Here is a 20,603-nt window from a genome sequence, read left to right on the forward strand (position 1 = left end):
ACTGTAGTTGTACCATCTGTGTAAAATGCCCTGTGCTCTTCTACATCAGGGACACTGCTCGATATAAAAAAACAAAAAGCAAAAACATGAACATTACCTCAGACCAAATTAGAAACAAAGCTTTTTCCACCTTGTAGTTTTTTTCCTCGCAGATTTTGCTCCATTTGTAGTAAAAAGTGAATTATCTACTTTTATCTGACGTGAGGTTTAAGTGTGTGTTGAGGTAACACGGGTTTCACAGTAAAAGTGTGAGAGTTGGACATCTTGGCAATAAAGTTGGCGAGGGGGCTTTGCTTTAGGCTTCAATAAAGGAGAATTACTGTGTCTAAGTTTAAGTGTTTGGCTGCACAAATTACTTTAGTGAGCTGGTGTGAAATTAAAAATACTCACATAAATGATTCCAACTACAGGAATACTTTCAAAACAACAATGCTCGTCATTTTCTGAACATTAGTAGTTTAATTTGAGCATTATCTGTGCGTAGAAATAACAAGCGGAGTTGTGTTAAAGTGACCCGAAGCACATTTCATTTAGTCTTTGATAGAAAAATAAAACTAAAATTATTTGACATGGGTGGTAAAAGGCGCACAGAGCAGCTTTGTTGTTTTCATCTTTGCAAATTGAAAGAAAACATGCTACATTGACACCTCTTATGAAAATCAAATGCTTACCAAGTTTAGTGGCAAAAACTCAGATGCACTTATTTAAAGGTGTAAATTGAGCTTTTCTTTTCCCTTGATTATTCTGCACCCAGCAGCAGTCTAAAACGAGGGGAAAGCGGTCTCATTACAAGCTATTCTAAAAGGGCAATCTTTCTCCGGCTATTATACAGTAAAATCAGCACTTACTCCACAAAGATGAGTAAATAAAAACTTTATGTCACCACTTAAAGGCTTAACACCATCAAAAAGTCAGAAGCTTTTCCCAATCAACTCTGCGCGTTCACTTTAAATATCTCCATTAGCAAGCTGAATATAGGTAATATATAAGGACCAGCAAAAGATGTTAGGGATTTCTCCATTCACAACACCCTGCAATGCATATTTTGTGAATTGCCTTGGTTAAAACTATTCAATTAATTACGTGTGATAATATTGGAGATAAGTCACATACACAACCACGCTTACCACATAAAACATGTACGCCAACTGGACAAAGCTTAGTTTAGCTAATCAGGATGGTAGCCAGTTTTTGTCCACATAGTTTTTTTGCTCTCATCAACATGTTTGAGTCCAACTTGCAGTTGTAGCTAAAAGAAAGCGACTTTTGTCAGCTTAAATTTCAGCTTGCTGCATCAGGAATAACTTTGACACCCATGTCAAAGTTACAAGTAACTTTTCAAAGCTAGCTTTCCTAAGCTAGCTGAGAAAAACTAAGCTAATTGGAGGTTTCCTTCTTTAACCTGTAATGCATTGTTTTTATTGACACAGGCAAGTTGGGGTCAGGACTGTTTTGGCAACAAAAGAAGGACTAACCGCTATTCATTATGTTATGATATTATAGTTTTGAAATGTCTTCATGATAGCTGATCGTGTGCAATGTTTTCCTGCTTTTAGTGGCTGCCACTCTGATGTAATTTATGTAATAGTACATGACAAAAAATCCATTTAGGTGAGCAAGCTAATTGGAAATATGTCATCATTAGCTGAATTTGCATTCCCTGTGCTTCTATCTCTTTGTGTGGAAACACTTCTGTTTATTTCTCACTCACAAGTCACTTTTTTATTCCTCTGTGAATCACCACTTCAACACAGGTGATTGATTGTTGCAAAGACCCAAGGAGCTGTGTTGTCAAGGGTGGTTTTCCTCTGCCAGGGTCTACCAAGGCAAACTGGTTCTGATTTTACTAACCATTAGTCAATTTGCTGTTAGGATGGAAACGGGACAGCACCAAGCCACTTCATTTTGCTCATTTATTTATTTATTTATTTATTTATTTATTTATTTATTTGCATGCATGTGAGAGTGTGTGTTTAGTACTTACAACTATCTTCTTCTTCAGAAATAAGCTTGACCACATAACAGGCGTAGATAAACCCCGCCAACTGCAGACGAAGACAGAAGCAAGAAAGCAAAACAAGTGCAAAACAATGAAGATTATTCTTTACGTAACACAGAAAGAGTGGGGGGGAAAAAGGCAGTATGTTTAGAAAAATGCAATAGTTGGAACAGACAGGGCAAACAGGTGCTGGTGTAAGTGGAGCAGAACAGCTCCAAAATAGAGCACTTGAATCTCCTCTCTCATATGCGCGCGCGCACGCGCACGCGCACGCACACACACACACACACACACACACGCACGCACACACACACACACACTGAACAACATCTTCAAAAACAACCACAAGGTTAGCCTTGATTTTAATGGCAGGGCTATAAGCAAAAAGTGTTTTAATATGCATCTTCAATTTTGAATCTTAAAAGAAATAGTCTACATATGCATATGTAGACATATGCAGATGCTGCATATGTTTAATAAAGAAACTGACAAAAACGGGAATTAAATTGGTGTTTCTCAGTTGAGGTTTAGAGCTCTGCATTTCTTCCTAATATTATTAGGAAAACCTTCCACCAACAGATATCCTCACCTCACACTCTATTGTCACAAACTAACTAAAAAAACAACAACAACAAAGAACAGGTGCCACATAGGTGCTATGTGATGAGAAACCGCAGATTTTATTCTGTTGTTACGAGGGAACAGTAATAATGTCCTCTGCTTGTAAGTGGTATTTAGAAAGTGATGCAGCGGTCCAAATTGGTGAGAGCACCTTACCTCTCCGATCGGCTTTCTCATTGGTTGTCTGTTTCCAAGGTAACAGATAGCAAGTGGCCAACTGAGGCAAAGATATAGGAAGGCACAGTCACTGTAAGGTCGGCGTTTTAGCGACCTTGTTACCCTTGGACTTTTTTTTTTTTTTCTAAAGGAGCAGAAAGGAGAAAAAATGTGGGCGGGGAGAGGAGGATGCGGCCATGCGGTGACTGAGGTGCACATCTGGGTTTGTTTGAGGTATTATTACCTGGAATAAAGAGGCTCTAATGCTCAAATCAGCCTTTAAGTAATGGGGGGAAAATAACATTGACCCGGCAGGTTTTCTATCGACTGCGTGGACTAATGCCAGCACATCCTCACGCGCGCAGACAAACACTCGGCAAAGACGGTGATTGTGGGGAAACTGCATTTGGGATTCAGTGTATATCTCAAGGTCTTGACCTCATTTAGTATAAATAATGTCCAGCTCCCAAAGCCCCCTTCCCACTCCTCCCACTCAAGTTTCTCACACAGCACTTCCACCTTTCTTCTTCTGCTTTTGTTACCATTAAATCCTTCCAACTTTTTTCTTTTTCTTATCATTCTCCAGTCTGTTTCAGACAACATTATCAACACAACAGATCAATGAGAAAGAAAAAGAAAATCAATGGCCTTTACATAGTAGATATGACCACTGATAGACACGGACAACCTTTACTGGCTGCAACATCTCAGCTGTCAATGCTGTTGGGTGACATTCATAATTTGAAAGATTAAGATGACATCAGCCCCACATGCAGCCTTTTCTATAGGCTGCCGATCCCCCAGGAATCATTTCTCTTTTTTTTTATTAGCATCCATCTAAAGGAGATTTTTACCATTACAAAGTCAGAATGTTGTTTAAGAGACCATAAAGAGTTTGGGGAGGCACTTGGAGTAAGAGTAGATCTGGAGCCTGCTCGGGCTTCTGCAGGCTCATTGCCTCTGAAAATGACTTTGGGGTGCAGTTTCGTTAGCGTGACCGAACACGGAGCGGAGTCGTGCCCGCCCGAGTGATACAGAGCCGTCGTTAGGCCTCAGAAGAGCACATTTACTCTGCACATCAATATCCTGTTAATATCCCACAAACTCAAGGGTTGCTGCTACATGTAAACATAATATCCTGTTTACAATAAATCTGATTCTATCTCACCACAAAAGGCAGAAAAAAATCAAATGCGACGGCTGAGATGTGGCAATATTCATGCGGGGTTGTGGTATGCATGGCTTATCTTCTCAATGCCGCAGGGCCGGGAATTGTAGATTTTAGGTGAGTTTTGTACGTCACAAAGGCTGCGACGTTTTTAAAAGGATTTTGAAACTTTGTATGCATAAGTGTGTGTGAAATACATCTGATGTATAGCAAATCAGTAAAACTATCAAACATTTTACATTGACATCAGTAAGGTCTTTTTCAAGATTTGACATGTTAGTTTAAAGATGACATTCTGCATACTTTTGCTATAACAAGACATTATTTTAGCAACTAATGTTTTGCTATCTTCTTGAAGCATACTGCCAATTCTTCTCTGGCATCAACAAGGCATTTTTTTAAAGTTTTGTTTGGCTCTAGTGGCCTTTATTTGAAAAGTAAGCAATGGGAGAGAGGGAAGACATGCGGCAAAAGTCACCAGGCCGGGATTCAAACCTGCAATAGTTCCCACCACAGCACCCAACAAGGCGTTTTTTGTTCAATCAGCTCCTGCTGTTTGCAAATGGACGTCCGTTAACAAAACACTTTGTAAATGTGTGCACAGCTTGATTGCTCTCCATTGAATATTATGCACAGACAAACTCACTGCCACGCTCCAATTCATTCGGAGCGAATGTCCACCAACACCGGAGCGACCCAGTCCTGATTTTCCAGTTGAAATGCCCCACTGTCAATTTGAAAGGGAGGCGTGCCGGTAGAAAGAAGGGAGATCTTCGGTCAGCTCATCTGACTCTCAAGCAAGAAGTCCTGTCCGTGAGCAGATATTTCATCCTTAAGCAAGAAAAAGTTGTGTTTTGTGGACAAGAAAATACTGGATTCAACTCCAAGAACCTCATTCTCCCTGTGAAACAACTGATTGTGAAATAGTCCAATAAAGATGAACTTAGATGAAATACAGCGGAGACCCTGCGGCGAACACCCACTAACACCTCGGAGTGAAAGCTGCTCTGTGAAGGGGAGCCGATGTGTAGCACTAATAAAAAGTTACTATAAAAGATGTAGTTGCAGATACTGCAGCACAAGCAGAGCCTCATCGGAGATTGGCAGCAGAGATTCACAGGCTACTTTTCTTCTCTTAGATATGTCACATTGCAAAAGTTTAAATAAATCAACAGTGTAACATCTTGTGGGGCATAAAAATAATTTTTTTTTTTTCTTTTGCAGCATATGCCCCTCTGTTAAAAAAAAAAAAGAAAAAAAAATTTTTTGCCTCTCTGGAGCCTTAAAGTCTTTCAGCACAAGCTCACATCTCAACTCAAGATATTTATATTAACTTCACATAAATTTAAATGATTTGTATTCGCTTCTATAGAAACTGCATTCATTTGACTCTGAAAACATTCAGTATCATGTGAGCGCAAACCATGTTGAAGGAAAGTCCTTTTGATAAAAAAAAATAAGTTAGCTGGAAGAACTAATTAATGAATCAATTATTGTGATATCAAATTTTAAATGAACAGATATAAATCAGTTCATTTAAAATCCTATCATTTTTTTTTTTACTGAACTTATCTTTATAAAGTGATTACAATGAAACTAATACAGAGCTGAACATTTGTCACATCCTAATCATTTGACTCCCTCTACTTTAAAAAGTGAAGTTGTCAGCACTTTGACTTTAATAAGTTACAGACTATAATATAAAGTGATTTTAAGAGTTATGAAATATATAATTCAACAAGGTTTCTGTTATTATCTAACTCTGCAGCTAAATAAATCACATCTCTATTCTCTCAGAAGAAGATTTAGCAGGCACTGACCTTTTGTCTGAGTTAGTCTGAACAGAACCTTATAAGAGTTTTCAAACCCGTTGAATTTGTTTGTATGTTTTCAACAACAAACTTTATTAGATTTCGTTGTCATAGATCAACCGCAAAAGTGGCTCATTATTGTGGGAAGGAAGGAAAATCACACATGGTTTCGAAAATTTCAAGCTGTTCTGTCGACAAACTCTCACACCTGAGCCGTGGATCCGTGCAGCTCCTCCAGAGCTACCATGGGTCTCTTCGCTGCTTCATTGAGGAACGCTCTTCTTACAGTTTAGGCCTCGGTAGATTTGCAGTTTTGTCAAACCACTTTGTTTTGCTTTTTTTAAACAATGGATTGAACAAAGCTTGGGATATCATTTTATATCTTTTTATATATTGATAGGATATTTCTTCTACGCCCCAAATATGCACTGCTGGTGCCTCGTAAACACAACAAATTAAATCCAAAGTTTGCTATCGTAATGTTAAAAAAAGAAAAGAAAACATTTGTAAGGTGTATCTAGGATGAAAAAGTTGTTACATTTGAGTTTTTCGTCAAAGCAATCGTTCTTCAAACATGGGTTTGAATTCAAGCAAGCTGCTGTTTGCTTCCTCTTTATTTTTTTACTTCGTTTCTGAACTCTACTTACTGAATACGAACCCATGGCTGTTCAGTGTGACGGGTGTGAAATGGAAATATCTCCACTTCAGCCTGAGCTCTGACAGGATCCTCGCACTGATCGGCCTGACAAGCAAAATCTTGTTGAGCTTGTCCACTTCAGCTCATATTTTGCAACACAGCAAAGTCCGATTCTATAGAGAAAGTGGAAAAAAAAAAAATCCCAGATGGAGTACTTTTAAAAAAAAAAATCTTTTAGTCTCTGAAACGCACAGCAGAGCAGATACCTGTTGCCATAGTAAACATGTTAAATGTCGTGAGCAATTCAACAGGAAGTCAGCAAATCTCACAGCCTCAGCCTAAGGTAACAAAAGCCTAAGGAATAGAAACCTGTAATACATGCTCTTCTATGTCTGTCTTCGCTTGGCTGTAAAAAAATAAAAATAAAAAAATTGTTCCTCGTTCAGAGCTTGAGTTGAGCAGAACATTCTGAACCAATGTTTGCAAGGATAATGACTGCAAAACGGGCTTAAACCGTCCAGTCCCGCAAGGTCTCCTCGATTTGTGACTGTAATGCACACAGTTATTTACAGCCATGTTATCAAGCTCAGCCTTAATAAGTTCATCCAAAGCTTCTTGGTAAATTTATTTTGTGGCTTCCATTTGGCATTAATACCAGATTAGTCTGCATTAAAGGTAATTAAGTGCACAGATTAAACGGAATGAAATGAGACATGGCAAAGCTCTTACCTGGAAAGATATAACAAGACTATCTTTAGTTCCTCCCTGCTTGTCAGAAAAGATTAAAAAACAAAAAACAAAAGTGGTTTTATTGGCCTGGAGTGTTTCAACTGTGACCTGATCATGGCTTAAAATACTAATGTCAAAAACCAAAGGCTGTGTCTCTACTGAAGATGGGGCATGTGCCCATTTCTTTTTGTGTGGATCTGCCTGTGAATATGTCTTTGTGATTAAAACGGCAACAACTGCGACAGCTCAGCGTTGTAACTCTGGTGCGTCATTCACATTTGGAGCCCCCCCGCCTCCACCCCATGACTGTGAAACAATAGATAGCATTAATACCTGCTGGTGCAGCATGAACTAAACCGATATAATTAAAAACAGTCAACACAAACTGTGGCTAATCTCAAAACAGTGCAGGTTGCCTAACTTTTAGCTGGAGAAAACAGCTGTGGGAGCTTGTCTGTTATTATGATTGGTGTATATTTTTTTTACCTCCAGGAGACAACAGGTAAGGTAATCCGATATCACTTTGGAGGATGAAGGTCCATTTGTGCTCGCACAGAAATAAGTCCACTCAGGTGTCACTGCCCTCATAGCTTCAGTGTGCTAATTGGCATGGCTGTGTGATGCTATACCTGCTAGAGGGGAGGCCTGAGTTAGGAAGTTGTGATAATTTCAATTCTCAGGAACGTGAAAAGAAGCGCCACAGCACCTTTAGGTGGTCTGCACTATGGATATGTTTCTGTCAGCCTCTTCACCTCCATCGTCATCCCTTTTGTTAATCACACATAAGCTATACTGCACCACACTACTTGATCACAAGATGATCATAAATGGCCCATAAACCTAAAAGTGTACTGGGCATGAAAAGTATATTATAAAGGTGACACATTTTTACTACGTAAGAACCTTAGTATTGTCCTCCAGCAGTGTACTTTGTAATACAAGTTCTAGTTCTTTTTTTTTTTTTATCAAGACATGAACCTATAATTTCTAAAAATCAAACTGAATCACTCACCTTGTGAGCGTGTGAATTTAAAATGTTCAAGGTTTGCTTCGTTTCAAGCCTTTCATGTGGCTTTTAAGCTAAAAAAAAAGAATAAAAAAAAGAGCAAGCTGTGTCTCGAATTATTTCTGCCACTGACTCCTTTTCACAAAGCATTTTTACACGACATGATATGATTTCATTTTTCTTTTTGAGATGATGAAATCTCTTCACAATGTCATATTTTGTTCAAATCTACACGGTAAAGATCTTTGTCATGTATTGCGAATTGACACATTTTCAAATATTGGATGAAAGAAGGACAACTTTGCAAATGAGTAAAAATTCATTGTTCTGGACACTAATATGCTTTGATAAATGCCTCATTAAGCAGCACAGATTTAGGTGCAGGATCAGAACAAATGCCTTCGTAAAAGTGTTACTGATCGCAAAGGTTGATTTGCACGGTTTTTCACTCCTTTGGCTATTTTGCAAAAAAATGGTAATGTTAATGATTAAACACAAAATCCCTTTGGCCAGCTAATAAAAAAAAACATTCAAACATTCTCAGCTGAGCATTAAAAAAAGGATACAAAAGTAGATATAATTTTTAAACTTTGCAGGATTCGATCTGTCACGTAAACATCAAATAAAAATTCGACATTTTAAGGCTTACTATGTTGTGCATGCATCCAGAGTTTTGCAGCGTACATGGTGCGTAGTGAAAACCGCGGCGTGTGATTTTGTAATCTTGTGGGATTCAAATAATTTTAGAATCTTGCAAAGGTCAGATCGTCTTAGGACCGACAGCTGGAGTACTTTCTTTTTAGAGTAGTGCAGGCTGTGCCCTCACAACAAAACAGATCCAAGGTGACTCTGAAGTCAATGCCGCACGATTATTACAGCTAATTTTAGTTAAATGTGGCCATCTGTTTGACGCTCTAACAAACACTTTCACATCTACCCACCTTTTTAGAGTTAAGTGTAGACGACTTTACAGTGGAGCTGAGGGGCTCTTTGGATGTCTTTTCAACTTGCTAATGGAAGGTGCGCCGATTTCATTAATTTTTGGAGATCAGCGATTGGCCGATATTTACATGAGAAGCCGATATTATCCCCCAATATTATCTACCTCAGTAAAGATCTAAAAATCAACCACTGTCCTCTTCTGCTCTCCTGTGAGAGAACTTTGACCAACAGAGTGGCCCACCAGGTCATGTCTGCACATTTGCAGTTGACAATAGTCACCCCACTCTTACCAACTCATTGACTTTCTCGCTATATTTAGCAACATTTCAGATGAAAATATGGGTGTCAGGCAGAATTTGAATCGGTAGGTTCAGGCTTTTTAAAGACCGGCAATCGATTATCAGTGCTCACTCCTAGTGGCAAGTAATGTATCTCATATTCCTTTGCATAATACTAACATCCTCCAATTTTTTGAGAAAACAGCAAGTTGTCTTTGTTTTCGCAAGTAATCAGAAGATGAGCACTCATTGAATAACAAGAGGACAAGACTTTTTTTGTATTTAGACTAGATGTTCAATTCAGTTTGGCATACAGCAGTTTAATTCTCTCCAATGAATTGGTACAATCAACATTTATGCTATTTACTTCTTACACCAAGAAAATACATGCGTTTGTTTACTCCATAAGGTGAGCATTGTCATACAAACCAAAGCAAAATGTGGCACAGTCTCTGCCTGGACATGTCAGCTTTATGTGGATTTAGGAGAAGGGCTACTCTACATCTTTAGTGAGCAATGCTGGCAAAGAGAGCCCATTAAACTGAAAAAAAGATGACTGAATCATCATTCTCTCTCCTACAATAATCAAGTCCCAAATGCTCACTTGGCAAAGACACTGAGAGCACCTGGAAGTTTTGAAAGCAGCAAGGGGAGTATTTAGACGAATGTCAAACAGCTGGTGTTCAGTAGGGGAGGAGAATCTACAGCGTGTGTTCTGCATAGCCACAGCCCGGAAAACTTTCAGCGTAAGCATCATGGGATGAGACCTTTAGAAAGCAGGGACAGGTGCCAGAGGAGGGCATCTGCAGGCCAGTCACCCAGTGGCACGGTTTGTCCTCCAGCAGAGATGATGAAGGTGAAGCAGCATTTCGCCAAAACAGCTGCAGCACAGAAAAGCTGACTGTACAGCATTTTTTTTTACACCATAATAAGAACAAAAAATAAATAAATAAATCAATTAGCATGCTGGTCATAACCACCATTTCCCAATATGACAAAGGGATACAGTTTAGTTTCCTGTTTTTTGTCCCACATTATTCAACATCCATCCATCCATCCATTTTCTGGTAAGAGAGCTGCAATGAAGGTGATGATTTTCCTCAAAGTTTTACTTAATAAAGAATTACAACATTGACACTAGTTTGGTGACCCTTAAATAATGTCTCTTGTGAAAATCCAGGAGCTGGAAACATCAAGGTTTCCTCTCCAGTTTTGACCAGCATAGTTACTCTCTTTCAGCTGTGTCAACAAACATGATTTTTACTTTTGTTTTATTTCACTCATAAACAATCCATGTTTTAAAGGTGAGAGTATCACTCAGTTAAAATACCATAATTTTGAAAATGTATTTCTAAGGACACTGGCTATCAAACCAAAAAGTAAGTCTGCACTTAGTTGATTAAAATCAATCAGTAGTTTGGTCCTAAAATAAAAATAAAAAATAAAAATAAAAAATCACATCCAGCACATGCTGTGGTTGGATATGAGATCAAAGTAATTGTATACAACTCACCATTCATTTGAGAAAATGTTAGTTCCCCCTTCAGCTAATTATTGTGCTGCTTTTATTTCCATTTTGAGTACCATGACCAAGTACCACAGCAGATGTGTTATGATGAGAAGGACACATGATGAAACTGTAGGTGCAAACACATTTTCGCACCTACAGAACTTTATGCTCACAAACAACATCTAAGATTACCTGCATAATCTGACTGTTGACACATCTAGTGCTTCCTGTTTCCTGTTTAATAGCAATATGCTGTCTCTCGCCACTGTTGTATATGCTACATCAGTATTCATATTTTGTAGTGCTTTTTTGTTTTAGGTATGCATGATTCCAGAGGTTGTTTTATTTTGGCTCTATTACATAATGCTGTTTAAACTTTTAAATCTTGTTGGTCAGATTGAATTAATCTTGATCTAAAACTCTGCCAGGGTCATTAAATCAATGACTTTGGTTCTTTAATAGACTTTCAAAGGCCTAAATCCTGTGAGTTAAGGGATTTGTGTTTTACAATTATACGTTTGATTTTTTTTTTTTTATTGATTTTTTTTTGTCATTTAGTTGCTGTTTCTGCAACAGACCGGTGAGTCTTCTGTGGGATTAGACAGAGCGTCCGGCCTTCAATCCCTAAACTCATCAGCGAGGCTCGGTTATCCATGGACCGCCACCAATTCGTTGTCCGTCTCTGCTTAAACCACCATTTAGTAATCAGTGCATACAAAACACAAAACGCGCGGTGTTGTAACCCAGCCACCTCAGCTTTAGATTCGAGAGCCGCCTAATATATCCCCCTTTCTTGACACACAGGGCTATAATGAGATAATCAATAGAATTTGCCTCACCTGTCAAGGTTTTTAATGTTGTGGCTGATTGTTGTAATCTTGCTTTGTGGTGGAAACATTAATCTGTGATGGAAAATGCATTCATCTGCGGTGTTAGAGTCCATTACAGCTGTGCTCTCCTCCAGCAGATAAATTGTGCTGTGATGGAGGTGTCACATCCACTGAATTAAATCTGCTTATGTGTTGATGATAACTCCAACTAACACAAACTAACACTTCGCCTGAGTTCCCCCCCAAACATCCCCCTCGCCCCTCACCTCTTTGCTCCCTGATAAATTACTCGTGATGAAAATATTTTGCCTCCGAGAGCTGCACCGACGCATCCCCGTAATGCCTCAATCAGTGATTACATCTAATCGCTTTCATCTAAACGTGTTTGTACACTTTGATGCTTGTGCAAAAACCATGCACAGTTCGCAGCGGCGCCAAGTAAAACCGGAGGAACGCCGGCGTCCTCGGAGGGTGTTGGGTTTTCATCTGGTGACTTTAAACTTGCACGGAACAGCTTTGCTCCTCTTTCTGATCTTTGTTTAAATGATTCAGGAGTTTTGGTACAACCTACAAACAAACAAAAGGAATGAAGAGTTTAACTTATTCAGCGAAAACAGGATTAAACCTGCAGAGCACGACATTTGCTTTGCTTGACTGGCATTCAATTCTTTAGCGTTGTGGTTTCTCTTTCCTTTCTCTTCCCCGATAATTGAATGATAAGCAGTCTGGACTGAATGCAGCTTGGCATTAACACTGTATTATTTTCTGGCTTTGGTGACATTCAGTTGGGTTTGTTGAAATGAAACACTTACACATACTAATGCTTGCTCTTTTTGAAGAATGAGCAAAACAACACATTTCATCATCATTGCCAATACAAAATAGCATTTCTCCCCCCCTCTCTCATTCTAAGAATATTCTCATTCTTATTCTGTGAATTGGCATAAAACATTATGAGCAATCATAAAAAAGAGATTACATTTTCACATTGTAATTTTTCTCTGTGGGTTTGCAAAACAGCGAGAGTTTAAAAAAAATGCTTGTATAAACGTTCAATGCTCAATATATTAAGCAAAGATGTATAGAGAAAGGCATGTGCAGATGGAACAATGTATCGGAGCCAGTCTAGTAAAAATGTCCTGGAAGACGAATAATCAGAGGTGACCCATTCCTTCCCAGTTCACCGGCACAAGAGCTAGCTAAAGGTGATAATAAGCAAAGAAGGAGGTGAATGATTTGAGCTTCTTTCATAAAACACTTTCAGCCAGGACTGAGAAAACCTCCTGTGATTTCTGGCGGAGGAGCTAGTGACAGCGCCATAACGATCAATGTTTCAAAGGGTAAGTCAGGTTTGTGGTTTGATTGTGTTATGGTGAAGCATTGATAGTGGGACTGTGTGCCAACTTTACTGTGATATTCATGAGGTTAGGTCAGGTAAACCCAACCTTTCTATCTTACCAACACTTTGCCCTTTTACAGCTAGCTACCAACGTTTTGTAGAAGTTTGGGCTAATATTTCATGGCCATGTACTTTACTATAGAGCATCTCTTTATATCTCCTGTTGGTTAGGTGTTTTCATAAATCATGAAGTTAATTATTTTTAAAAAGAGAGCAGGCTTTTAGACGGCATAACAGATTATAACCAAAATAAATGAGCAAACTCCTACTGGTAGATGCAATTTGATGGTCTTACGTTACCACATAAGTAAACTACAGTAGATTGGGTAGAAACGTTGGTTTTCAAAGTGGATACAAAATGTCACAAGCCTAGTGCTAACTAACACAGTTGGTATAAAACATCTTGAGGTACAGTAGGTGCAGGTAAGAGATGGCCAAAAACGTACAAAGTACGAAATGAGTAGCAACTCCATCCACATCAGCTCCCATGGTTTTGTGTTGCTAGATTCATTTATGAATCAAATTACGCTAATGCATTGCAGAGATGTTTAGCTAAAGTGAAGCCGGCCAACGCAATACTTGTGCAGGATGCTCTAAACGTGCTGTTTGATGATGCTTGTTGCACCATGTTAATAGTGAGGAAAAGGAGATAGTCAAATGAATAAGTTAAGTGACTTTTTGTTGTCTAAAAGTAAAATCTAGAAAGGAAATAGGTATTTTATGAAGTTTGCTTTGCTTTTCCAAAGTTAGCATATTCCAATCACTAGTCTAAGTGCTTGCTGAGGCTATATGACAGAGTCCAGCTTCAAATGAAGATACAATTCGCCCTATAAAAATAATTGAGAAAGGAAAATTTTGGGGACTTGATCTGGTTTCTTAATGATTATCGAAATCTATTTGGCTATTTGTTATTAATATTTTAACTTTTTTTTTTTACAAATATGATGGTACTTTGGGCAGGTTAAGCTGTATTTAAAACATTTTTTGCAGTGTACAAAATTCAACCTGAACGACTGCGACTTGCTCCTTATTTTCAGAAGAATTAATCACTCAAACCAGCCGATGATCTCCTCCACTGTGAGCACTTGTAATCATTTCTAGTCAAGGTTATTTAGTCGTGTGCAACGAAGGCCTGACTGTCTGCAGGATTTCTTCAACAACACAAACAACAGTAGGTGATTTCACTGATTAGTTCCTCCACTTTGGTTAATCACTGCAATTACAACACCACCGTGCCTGTAGAAAGCCTCTACTTAGATATTTGTCTTTTTTTTTTTCTAATTTAATTATCAACTTGCCTGTTCCATTAGCAGGTAAAACACAGCTTGAAAAAAAAAATGTGGTGATTAAAGATGTCCCCGGTGTGTTACAGTCCAGCAGCAATGGCCCAAAAGGACTTGTGTTCAGCACAAGTGAACATCAGAACATAGAAGTAAAAATATCCTGCCCACTCTTTTACAATAAGATATATATATATTTTTTAAATTCACCAGGTATAGAGAAACAGCTCAAATTAGAAAATAATTTACAAGTAATTATTTTGACTGCTTCAATTCAAAAAGCAAAACCTATTTAATAAATAGATTCATTACACAGTGTTGTATTTCAGATGTTTATTTCTTAGCTGATTTTCGTGCTGATTAGTAAAAACTGAAAATTAAATCACTACTGCATCTATGCAACGTGGTCTGAATCCATTTTTCACCTTCCTCTTGACAATATTCCAGTTTTGTTTTTTGTTTTCTTATTTTTTGAGGGGGGAAGGGGGAGTTAGGTAAAGCAAGTTTGCTGACCAAGCAAGCAAAGCGATACCGAAAGAAACTGAACGCTATCTCGTACATAGACACAACAAACCTCGTTTAATTGGGATATTAAATGAGGTAGCGTTAGTTTTTTGGCAGTGTAAGCTGGAGTCAGGTGTCTTCATTGTCAGCAGAGGACAGCATGAAGTGACCTAGAGTTTCCTTGAAGACCGCTGCTTAGACCTGGACTTGGAATAAAACACACACCTGTAGCTGACATGACTGATTGCTACTATCTCTAGTACATAAACCTTTTAAAACAAAGACAACTTTGGAACTCCCTGGACACCACAGCCTCGATCTGGTTGCTTGTGAAATATTTTCTACCACAGTTTTTCCCTCCACTAAAATTTCTAGTAGCACTCCATGAACAGCAAGGCTTATTGGCAAATTATTAACATCCTGTTAGATGCATCTGTACAGTATTGCTACAAGCAAGTACACGTGCTTACCAAAATTGATGAGACAAGCCAAATATGGAGGCTCTTGTCAGTTCTTCAGAAAAATGTCTGTGTCACTTGTAGAAGCACAGAACATCTGGCGGAGCTGAAGTAGTGGCAGAGTACATCATAACTGGTTGAGCTACATGGACAATCAGACCATCAGTGAGCCAGTCAGACAGGCAAACTAGTCCATCACATCATGCCCAGAAGACCACCAACCCAAACAAAATCATGCTCTGGAAAAGCTCTTGACAGCTGCTGTGCCTCAGTGGGTATCTCTACCCCCGATACAGACTATCCACAAATATCTTCATTAGATTTCTTTTTTTAGTAATTCTATCCGCATGAACTCAGTTTTCTTGAAGTCTAAAATATTCCAACTGACACCCACCCCCTTATTAATTTTTCTCCCTGTCAGTTATCTGGAAAATCAGGCACCTGACTAGTCGACATGGAGACAACTAGTCTTACAGTTCATTGTGCAGCCCAATAAAACACTAACCGCTCACTTAGTGATGGGTCTTAAACCAGGCAGCCAGTCAGCCAGTGAACCCGTCAGACTGCTGAGTTTGTGCTCAGGGAGCATGACAGTGTTTCAACACACCAATTACTGTGAGACAGTAGTAAAGCTGTTTGGTAGCCTGGCACTCAGCCTCGATATAAGTACCACTATCGATTTACGGAGAGACACAGTAAGCACATGATGAGAGGGAACAGCGGTGCATAAGGGACAAAGATCCAGGAAGAAAAAGGGGGAAAAAAGCAGAAAAGAGAGAAAAGACTTTCACTCATTCTGAAAGCGTCATGGATGCATACAGACCGAATAAAAACACCCGCTTGTTTCTTGTTTATTGCATGTGAGGATTCAGCTAAAAAAAAAAAAAAAAAAAAAAAAAAGAGCTGGGCGACGTAGGAAACAAAAATAAAATGTGTCAGGTCTGCCTCATTTCTACTCCCGGTTTCTCTTTTCGTTAGGGAACAGATAGGAAATGCGGAAGAAAACAGGGAATGACTGATATTGAACCAAATATGTAAAACAAATGCGCAGAGTTAAACATGGAGAACTGAGGTAAAGTGAGACTTTCTATTAGCAGGACACAGGCTTGATTTGCTGCTGTGTAATTTAAGGGATTTTGAAATACTGTACAGAGTAACACAATCACATTGACTCAACATTCACCTAAAGGAAACTGTTCACAAAATTATTTAGTGTGTATTTTATTGCTCTGATCTGCAAAAAAAACTCATTCGTAAAACCGTTCAAAAGTTCAAAAATGCAAAAGTAGGAATGCACTAAAAACATGTCCAGAATTGGAAGATGACAATGATGATGATGATGATGATGATGAGTGCAGTAGCAAATCATGCATCAACACACTGTTTCCCTCTCAATTTCTATCAGCATCTCAAAGATGATCAAAGTAATCAGTAATGCTTTAGAAAATGACAAATTCAATGTATCAAGTCGTTCAATAAAATCGTTTTGGATTTCTACAAAAACTTCTCTTCACATCAATTATTCCTTCCCTGGATGGCCATGAGATTTAAAAAAGGCAGGTCAAGGCTATTTTACCCAGCTGCTCTTTACGTATTGGTGTTAAAACAGCGCTCTCAGACTTTGGCGAAGATATCCCCATGACCTAATTACCAGTTTTTGTTTGTAAAAAAATTCAGAAAGCGAAGTTGGTGTTGCAAGCAAAAAGATGCAGAGTCTTTGAGAGCTGCTGCAAACTGTAATTACAGAAACACATGCTGCAAATACTTCCTATTTCTGTAGGTTTTAAGACCTTTGCCAAAAAAAAAAAAGACTCAAGAGAACACTCATTTAAGACGAATACTCACAGCCAGGAGTATCTGCAGTGAGGAATGAGCCACTTCTATGAACTCAAAGTTCATAAGACAGTCAGATATAGATATATATCGGTGGTCCTCCGGTGCCCAGGAGGGAGGAGGGGTGATTGGTGTCACCCTGCACCCGGGGCCGTTCTCCATCCACCAGGAACGATGCATGGACAGGTTGAATGTCAGGACAAGGTCAGACTCCTGGGGCAGACAGACAGAAAGACAGACAGACAGACAGGCAGACGGTCAGAGACAGACAGAAAGAAGGTGAGTTGAATTACATCCTGAGAGAGAGGACAGAGCAGGCTGAAAGTCAGAGCAAGCTTTAACCGTGGCTTAATCAAACTGGATTGTGGGGTTTAGTACTAAAAATAGATGTGGAATTCATAATTCTAATGATGAAGGATAACTGAGATTAGATTTGAATCATGCACCGCCACGTACATTAGGTCGGGGAAAAGGGAAGAATGATGGTAGGAGGTTAGAGAGAGAGAGGTAGAGAGAGAGAGGAATAGAAAAACAGAGTAGAGCTTGGTTTGGAGATTATTAAAGGCTGTTTTCCAGGCTTTCAGTCAGAGAGAGAAGAGGGGTTTTCTGTTTCTGGTGTCACGTAAGGGTCAGCAACTGAAAGGCAACTGCTTTTGGTTTGAGGCACAGGAAGATTTATGCAGAAAACTGAAAACCGTGGGGTTGAAGCGGTACATTATGGTTGATGTAGCAGCTTTTGCACGGTGACAACAAAAATACCAGAGCAAATCAAACATTTAGGCCAATACGGAAATCTCGTCATAATTAAAAACATAATTTGGTATCAAAATAGACTTTTGGTATCGAGACAAACACAGAATGTAGTAAAGACTAACACAGTGCTGCCCCTGCCCAACCTGTTGCTGCCCTCACGGCAAGGATCATCCATCTTTGATCAGATTTTAAAACAACGATGGAGCAATCTCAATCCGCCATTTTGGGCTGTTACAGCTCACTCACCTGGCCACTTGGTGCACACGCGCCAGTGTTGTGTTCAAGACCACCTAACCCGAGACCAAGACAAGACCAAGACCATCAGAAAACGGTCTTAAGACCGGACTCGAGACCAAGACCGATCTCGAGTACCACAACACTGACACGCGCAAACATTTTCAACTTGATGAAGTGCAATCGTTTAGTTTCACTGCTTACATGTAGTTACTGGGATCAGAGTTAATGGTTTTAGTCACTGCAGAGGAAAAGAACCGTCTTGCACACAAGCCTGTGGTTATCCAGCAGATCTTACAATCACAACATGGCTTTGATCAAGGCCAATAGCCAATAATAAATAAGTCATCATTTTTGGTTCCATATAAGACAAAATTGCTAATCATGGATAGACTGACTTGTCTTATGAAAGAATAACAAAATGTTTTTTTACATGAAATATGTACAATTTTAGTCAAGCTACCATTTTTTATGCAGCCCTGAAGGTTACAGATGGACATAATATGTGATTTTGCTCATGTGAATTTTCTTATAATAATGTTTTGTAATATTTTATTACAGCACAGGGAGTTCTTCTGGAGTTACAAATCAAATTGTACGATCAGGTTCCCATTCGATCTTTTTATTTAAAGAAAATTGTATCTTAAAGAAACTCAATCAATTAGCTAAGAGTGTCGAATAAAGCAAAAATAACAACTAAGTTACCAAAAAAGGATTATTCCAGGTTATTGCATGCCAATGGTAGAAACAGACATCAAACATGTTCAACCAGCTATTAACTGAATGAAAGGCCTCTCTGTTCTCTAAAGTCATACAGAAAGAGAAAAAAAATGACATAATATGATATAAAAACCATTATGAAAGCCATAATTCCTTGTGTTTTGCCATCAAAATGAAATTGCCTTTTTGTTCCTAGAAATTGTGCCATTTGTGATAAAACTATAGCCTGCAGCCACTCTCCCATAAACGCGGCGAAGTTGTAATTTTTACTGTCACGCCAGTATACTGTCACTCTATTTAAATTACTCATTCGAGCTCTAAACCTTTGAAAGTGAATTTAGGCAGTGGCGGCTCCCAATTACTTTCGGAGAGCATTGCTTCACTCTTCAGATTCGTTTCGGGCTTCACCTCAAACACACTTGACTCTTTCACCTTTCTGCAACAGCCTCCCTGTTTTCACCCCTGTTCGCTTTCTATTAATTTGCATTGCAGTCTCTCCTTCCCTCTCTTGTCTTTTTCTTCCTAAGACTCTCTCTATTTCTGTATAATGAGTAAATGCCTCATTAGCACAGAGCTCTGATTAATGCCATCTCCCCTTGTTGAGCTCCTCTTTTTAATGAATAAAGTCTGAAAATTTCTCCCCTGCTCCTTCTTTGCCATCACTCTTCCTCTGTCTGTCACTGGCTTCTTTCTCTTTCTATTCCTTTCCCTCTCTCATGTCCCTTCCTTCCCTCATTCTCTGTGCTCACTCTCTTTTACTCTCCGTTAAAAGGGGCCAGGAAAGGGGTAGTAATTATTTCACTAAGGTATTATCCATCAGTGCTTACCTAATGAGGCTATTTAAAAACCGCACACACACACACACATACACATGCACAGGCAAACAAATGTATTCCACAGTTAAAAGCTGAATTTGGCAAAATGTCATTAAGATCAGTCGGGATTCGGGGCTACTAATTCTGCTGCACACTCTTTATTTGTGAGTGTAATGAAAATGTGAATAGAAGAAGAAAAGTGCCACAACGTGGTCAAACTGTTCAGCATTTATTTGTCCAAAACCACCTGTGGCCCACTGGGACAAAAAAAAAAAGAGTTTCATGAGAACAATTATTTTAGGAACATTTCAGCCTGCTCAGAAATATACAATTTTTTTGATTAATAAAAATCACATAACAAAACAGGGTTTTGAAAAATAAGAAGGGAAATTGGATAAAAGCTACGTTTGGCTGAAAGCAGAACCCAACTGAGTGAGGAAGCTGCTTGCTAGCATAAACTCTAGTTTTTTTAAAAGGCCAGTTTTTAAAAAGTTGCTTAGGAATAACTTGGTGAAAATTTTTCACTACACAGCTTTGTGTTTGCACAGTGAATCACAGTTATGCTAACTAGGTTAGCTCTCCTTCCTTTACTGCTCAATAACAACAAAAAACAACAACAAAAAAAAACAGCTTCTAGCATCTCCAAATTAACATGAGCTAGCTTGTTTGGTTATACATTGCATTGCTGAGGCTGTAAGAGGAATAGGTATCCTCCTTCAAGTCTACGTTTTGCATACATGAACGCAATAAAAATGATCTGGTCTTGTTTGTATAATGTTTAACAGTTAATATCAAAGTACGTAAACAAAACGTCATTATTTATTAGATAAAGACAACAGTAAAATATATGCTTGTATGCTTTAACATGCATGTTAAAACTGGTACCATATCCTAAGATGTGTGTGTGTGTGTGTGGGGGG

At 38.8% G+C, this 20,603-nt stretch overlaps 1 protein-coding gene across 3 annotated transcripts in view; it reads right to left on the reverse strand.

Annotated features, from left to right (window-relative positions):
* The window catches only part of nkain2 (sodium/potassium transporting ATPase interacting 2), a 95,286-nt gene that overhangs the window by 15,384 nt on the left and 59,299 nt on the right, over positions 1-20,603 (reverse strand). For all 3 annotated transcript variants that reach the window (XM_016675868.1, XM_007561000.2, XM_016675867.1), the window contains 2 exons: positions 17,174-17,374; positions 1,985-2,045 (listed from right to left, as the gene is read on the reverse strand). In XM_016675868.1, coding sequence (XP_016531354.1) covers positions 1,985-2,045; positions 17,174-17,374 — 262 coding nt within the window. The remainder of the gene's footprint in view (positions 1-1,984; positions 2,046-17,173; positions 17,375-20,603) is intronic.

Source organism: Poecilia formosa, unplaced genomic scaffold (assembly GCF_000485575.1).
Source record: "Poecilia formosa unplaced genomic scaffold, Poecilia_formosa-5.1.2 Scaffold122, whole genome shotgun sequence".
Taxonomy (NCBI): domain Eukaryota; kingdom Metazoa; phylum Chordata; class Actinopteri; order Cyprinodontiformes; family Poeciliidae; genus Poecilia; species Poecilia formosa.